At 51.5% G+C, this 5,572-nt stretch overlaps 1 protein-coding gene across 1 annotated transcript in view; it reads left to right on the top strand.

The window, feature by feature from the left end:
* Positions 1-2,302: 2,302 nt before the first annotated feature.
* The window catches only part of LOC135245054 (echinoderm microtubule-associated protein-like 4), a 47,933-nt gene continuing 44,663 nt past the window's right edge, over positions 2,303-5,572 (top strand). Inside the window, 1 exon segment of the mRNA XM_064317823.1 lies at positions 2,303-2,810. Within this exon segment, the coding sequence (XP_064173893.1) occupies positions 2,744-2,810 (67 nt within the window). The 5' untranslated portion in view covers positions 2,303-2,743.

The raw sequence follows: 5,572 nt of genomic DNA, 5'->3' as shown, positions 1-5,572 counted from the left end.
CAGGTTGTTGTTCGGTAATTGGATCTATGTCAAGTGACGGTGTGTGCTTTAAAATGGCAGTTGCCTCTTTATTGGCACTGGCTGGCAGTGTCACCTCAGACCCTTTTCCTTCCCCCTCTGCGCCCCGCCCCGCCCGCCCGCCCCTTCCCCCGCCCTTTGCAGCGCCTCATTGTAGTAGCTGAACCAGGATGGCTTTGTGGGAATGCGTCTCTTCCTCGGTTTTCCCTCCCTCCTTCAGGCTACTCACCAGTCCGTTTTTGTTTTCATTTTGCCTTCCAACTTGGCCGAGTGTGGGGCATAAGGAATGCGCGCTGTCTTAATTTCTCTCTTTCTTTCTCTTTCTGTCTTACTCTGCGTTTTCTCTCGCTCCGTCCCTGCATTATTGAGGTCCCAGGAATATGGTATAATTGTATTTTTCAGTCTGTTTCAGGCTCTGCCAGTGTTCAGACTTGTATTTTTCAAACCTCAGATTAATTCAGCTCTTGTGTGTTTATTTTGAACTGCGTCCCAGTAGGAGCAGAGTGAACTGCTGAGAAGAATGTTTAAACTGAGACTTCTCAGGAACGTGTGCCCGCACACACACACACACGCACACACACACACACGCGCATGCACGCGCACACACACACACACACACACACACGTACAAGTGTGGCAAGTTAGGAATCCTTTTAAGAGTTAGGAACATTTGAACACAGCTTTCATTGTTATGTTTTGAAGAAGGAGTAAAATTCCACTATTATTTGAATTTTTACTGACTTAAGAGTGTTTTCGCTCTGGGAAGCTGTATACGTATGACCTCAATCTGCACTTGGATTCTAAACTTATCTAGAATGTCAAAACTGAAAGCTGAGGTTCAGTTGGCACACCGGCTCCCATTTAGAGCAGGCCAGTATATCACCTTATGACTGCTGTGGAGCTGCAGTTTGCAGGTTTCTAAAATGATAAAATTGAGACGTGAACTTAAATTAACAATGAACGTTTAAAAGGATAGAATGCTAAAGCTGGGGGCGCTGTGTGGCTCATCCTGTTAAGGCACCGTTCTAGCACATGGGCGAGCTCCGCGGTCTGATACTGAACCCGGGCCGTGCCAGCGCTCCACAGGGTGACTCATCACTCCCCGCTGACTCCCGCTGGCTGATCAGGTGCCCGTGAGCGTGCCTGCTGAGCGGCACGTTAATCACCTTCGCCTGACTGATGTCTGCGCGAGCCCAGCTGGAGAACCGCGGCGCGAGTAGCGCCGGCGGCTAACACGTCGCAGGCTTCGGAGGAGAGCGCACGCTCGTCTGAGCTCTCCCGAATCGGAAAAAAACCAATGAAAAATAGAAATAAAAAACCGCAATAAAAAAACCCAAAAGGTTTGGGATGGGTCACACAGGCCCCCCCCCCCTATTGAGAAAAGCAGTCAGTGGCTGTGCTGTTTGGCTACAGCTGTGTGGTCATTTTGACCGTGGCGCCCAGTCGACCGTCCGGAGAACCTGCGTTCCTGTGCCGGTCCCCCAGCTGACCTGCCGAACCCGCGCGCCGCGTCAGCTGATTAAAGGTGGGAGGGGCTTAAGGGCCGAGTAGATCGGTGCGTCGCTTCCGCTAAAAATAGAACGTGTTGGAGCATCTGGACGACATGGCGCTTGATGATTGGCCGAGAGCGTAGGCCTGCGGGTCTGCGTGGCTGGTGCCGAAATAAATATCTACTGAGTGAGTTTTGCTAATAAACACAAATAAATGCAGCACTGAAGTTTGTAGAGGATCACAATGGATGCAGTTATGAGTTTATTTGTGTCATCCTTAGAAGTATTTTAATGTTTTTAATGGACGTTGTTAAATTAAATTAAACTTATTTTTTTTAAATCGCGAAAGTACCAGCCACGCGCACATGCACACACTCTCATGTTGCAATCATGTGGTGATCTGTGGTTTTATCGCCCCTGAGATCTTGTATGAAGCTGGTTCTTCATGATTAATCCATAGAACTTAAAGCACTAGAGCAAACAGAGTCGGACATAAGGTGAATGTGCTTGGTTGTGAGAAACCAAAAGTGTGTCTTCAATAATAGCACAGAGCACACTATGACCCCCTTCTCCAGCATGGCCCCCCATAGGGATATAGACACCTCTGTGTGAACCCCCCCTCCCCCCCCAAAGGCCAGGAAGCGAGGAGCGGGATGTTTACAGGAACCTCAGTGCTGCCGGCACGCCAGAGGTTAAAGATCTGCAAGTGAAGGCTTAGCCCCTCCCCTCTCTCTCTCCCTGCTCCGGCCAGGCAAGATTTTCTTAATCTTTATCTCTTCCTTCAGCCTCTCTCTCGCTCTTTCTCTCTCTCTCTCTCACACACACGCACTCACTCCAGGCTCTGTGTCAGCGCGCACGCGTGTGTGTGAGTGTGAGAGAGGCAGGACGGTGACGGAGCTGTGCTCAGAGCTCTGGGTCCTGGAGGGCAGTCCTGATCGCTGGCAGCAGGAGGAACTCACGCACACACACGCTGCAGCTAGGGGAAGCGCGTACGCGTGGCACACACACTCACACACTCACACACACGCACGCTCTCACGTTGCGGCTGGAGGAACCGCGCACACACACTCGCTCACGCTCTCTCGCCGTGGCTAGGAAAACCGCTTGCACACGCAGTCGCACGCGCAGTCGCATGCGCAGTCGCACACGCAGTCGCACGCGCAGTCACACGCGCTCTTTCACGCGAGGACGCTCCGTGCAGCTCGGAGAGCCTTCCCCTCGGCAGAGAGAAGAGAATGGAGATCTCTCCGCTGGTCGCCCAGCCGCGCAGATCCACCGCGCTGCTCAGCAACCACTGCGCCGGTAAGCGCCACGCGTCCCCTGGGCACCGGGTCGGGCCGGCTGGGGTGAGGGGGGGAGAGAGAGCGAGGGGGGGAGAGAGAGGAGGAGAGAGCGAGGGGGGGGGGAGAGAGAGAGAGAGGAGGAGAGAGCGAGGGAGGAAGCAGCGCGCGGTACAAGGACACTCCGGGTTCAGAGTGGGGTTCGTCTCTGGCGGCTGGCTGCCTCACGTCTCTCTCATCTGGGCTTCCCCTCCACACAGCTCGAGAGAGGAAGCGCCGCTTAGATTCAAATAAAGATTCAGTGTGTGTGTGTGTGTGTGTGTGTGTGTGTGTGTGTGTATGTGCATGTCTCTGTGTGTGTGTGTGTGTGTGTGTGTGTGCGTGCATGCGTGTGTGTGTGTGTGTGTGTGAGTGTGTATGTGCATGTCTGTGTTTGTGTGTGAGTGTGTGTGCACGTGTGTGTGTGTATGTGGTGTAGAGGGAGAGGGGTAGGGACTTGAACAGGCATGGTAATATACTTAATTTGAATTTAGTGCATTAGTAAGAAATTACGAAATTAAGTAAGAAGTCCCTTGGATTCTGTCCACTGACTTGCTGAGCTGTTTCCGTAGCACGGTTTTGTGCTGACTTGATTTGAGTGCGTGGGTCTGCCTGTAATGTGCGTGCTTGTCGGTGGTGCTAGGAGCGGTGATGGCGTAAGTTTTAATCTCCTGTTGAGCAGTGTTTCGGTGACGGTGAATGGCTGGGTCTCACTGGGGTTGCCTGTGGATTCCGGCTGATGAGACTGCACTGTGGGCCCGTGATGCACTGTTGCCCCTGCAGGGCTGAAGCTGGCCGAGCCGACGCGGTGTTTCCTGGGTTCTTGACCGTGACCCGAAAGGCGCTGTTTGGCGGTGCCTTTGATGTCCGTGTTTAGTCAGTTGCTTCCTTCTCCTGTGGTGAAACGGCCCAGCCTGTGACACGCTGCCTGCTCCTGGCACTGCAGGTGAATGGGTAACCAGCGCTGAGTGTGCCAGCTTCCTCCCCTTACCCTCAGCGCTACCCACAGCACACACCACACACTCTACCTATGATTGCCTGCAGCGTGGGTGGGTGTGGGCTTTGGTTTGCGAGTGTGTGTGTGTGTATGTGTGTGTGTATGTGTGGTGGGTTAAGGGAGGAGGGTTGGCTGTCTTGTAGCATGTGTATGTGTGTTGTAGTACGCATGTATGGGGTTGTATTATGTGTATGGGTTGTTTTTTGTGTGTGCCTGTGTATGCTTGTATGTATGCTGTGCATGTGTGTGCAGTGTGTGTGTGTGTGCAGTGTGTGTGTGTGTGTGTGCGTGCATGTGTGTGCAGTGTGTGTGTGTGTGTGTGTGTGCGTGTGTGTGCAGTGTGTGTGTGTGTGTGGTAGAGTGTGTGTGTTATAGTGTAAACTCTTCTCTTTATTAGGGTGTGGGTGGGTGATGTGTGCGGGGCTGGGGGTCAGACCCTGCTGTCGGAGTTGTACTTTGCCAAATGCTGCCACTTTCCCACGCCCCCGCCCCCTCCTCCTTCCAGAGGTGTGGCTGTTCCAATGAAAAGTTCAAAGCAGACACCGGATCACAACCTCACCTCCACACTTTAATTAAAAACAAACACAACAAATGAAAGAAAAACAACCCAGCACCAGCATGTCATGTGGCAGAGAAAGAACAGACTAATTACTCAGTCCTTCCCTCTCTCTCTCACTTCTCTCAGTGATCAACACACACATATGCAGGCACGTACACGCAAACACACACGCACATGCAGACATTCACTCTCTCTTACACACACATATGCAGGCAAACCAACACACACGCACATGCAAACATACACTTTCTCACACACACACACACACACACAGACACACACACGCACACACATATGCAGACACACACACACCCACACACACGCAGACACACACACACACACACACACACACACACATGCACACACATATGCAGGACACACACACACACACACACACACACACACACACACACACATGCACACACATATGCAGACACACACACACACACACCCACACGCAGACATAGACACACACATGCACACACATATGCAGGCGCACACACACACACCCAGGCGGTGGTAGTACAATGAGATGGTCTTGGTGCAGTAAGGGTTTAACTGCAGACAAGCTGCCCTGTGTTAGAGCTGACAGGCAGATTGTGTGCTCTGAATGGACTGCAATAATGTGCTGATTGTACAAGGCCAGGGCCATACTGCAGGCTCGCAGCGTATAGGCTGGCTGTCCTCACTGACCTCTTTTTATATGCGCTGCTTAAATGTGTTTGTGTGTGTATGTGTGTATGTGTTTGAGATGTTGTGTGTAGGTGTGTGTGTGTGTTTGTGTATTGTATCATGCATGTGGGTTGTTGTGTGTGTGTACACTCTGTGTATGAGTTGTTGTTGTGTGTATGTGTGTGTTATTGTGTGTATAAAGGAATTAGACTGTATGAGGAAATAAGACAATAACAGAGGAGCTCAGAGACTGGAGGATCGATAGCAAGTTTTTTGCAACTTTTATTGGTCGCATTTCTGTGTGAACACAGTTATTACTCTTCTAAAGACAAAAATATGACATCAGTTATATTCAGAGTGATTACTCCAGATGTGGCTGACTTGCACCAGGGAGGGCCTTGCAGTCCCCCTTAAGCCTCCCACCAATGCGTTTAACACACAAGTCAGCAGATTCTCTTCAGCGCAGAACGCACTCTCTGCTGCACAGTCGCTCCGCAGGCATTCTGTATTCTGCATG

The sequence above is a fragment of the Anguilla rostrata genome, chromosome 18 (assembly GCF_018555375.3).
Source record: "Anguilla rostrata isolate EN2019 chromosome 18, ASM1855537v3, whole genome shotgun sequence".
Taxonomy (NCBI): Eukaryota; Metazoa; Chordata; class Actinopteri; order Anguilliformes; family Anguillidae; genus Anguilla; species Anguilla rostrata.
The sequence above is the reverse complement of the archived record's forward strand: the minus strand, read 5'-3'. Positions and strand labels throughout refer to the sequence as shown.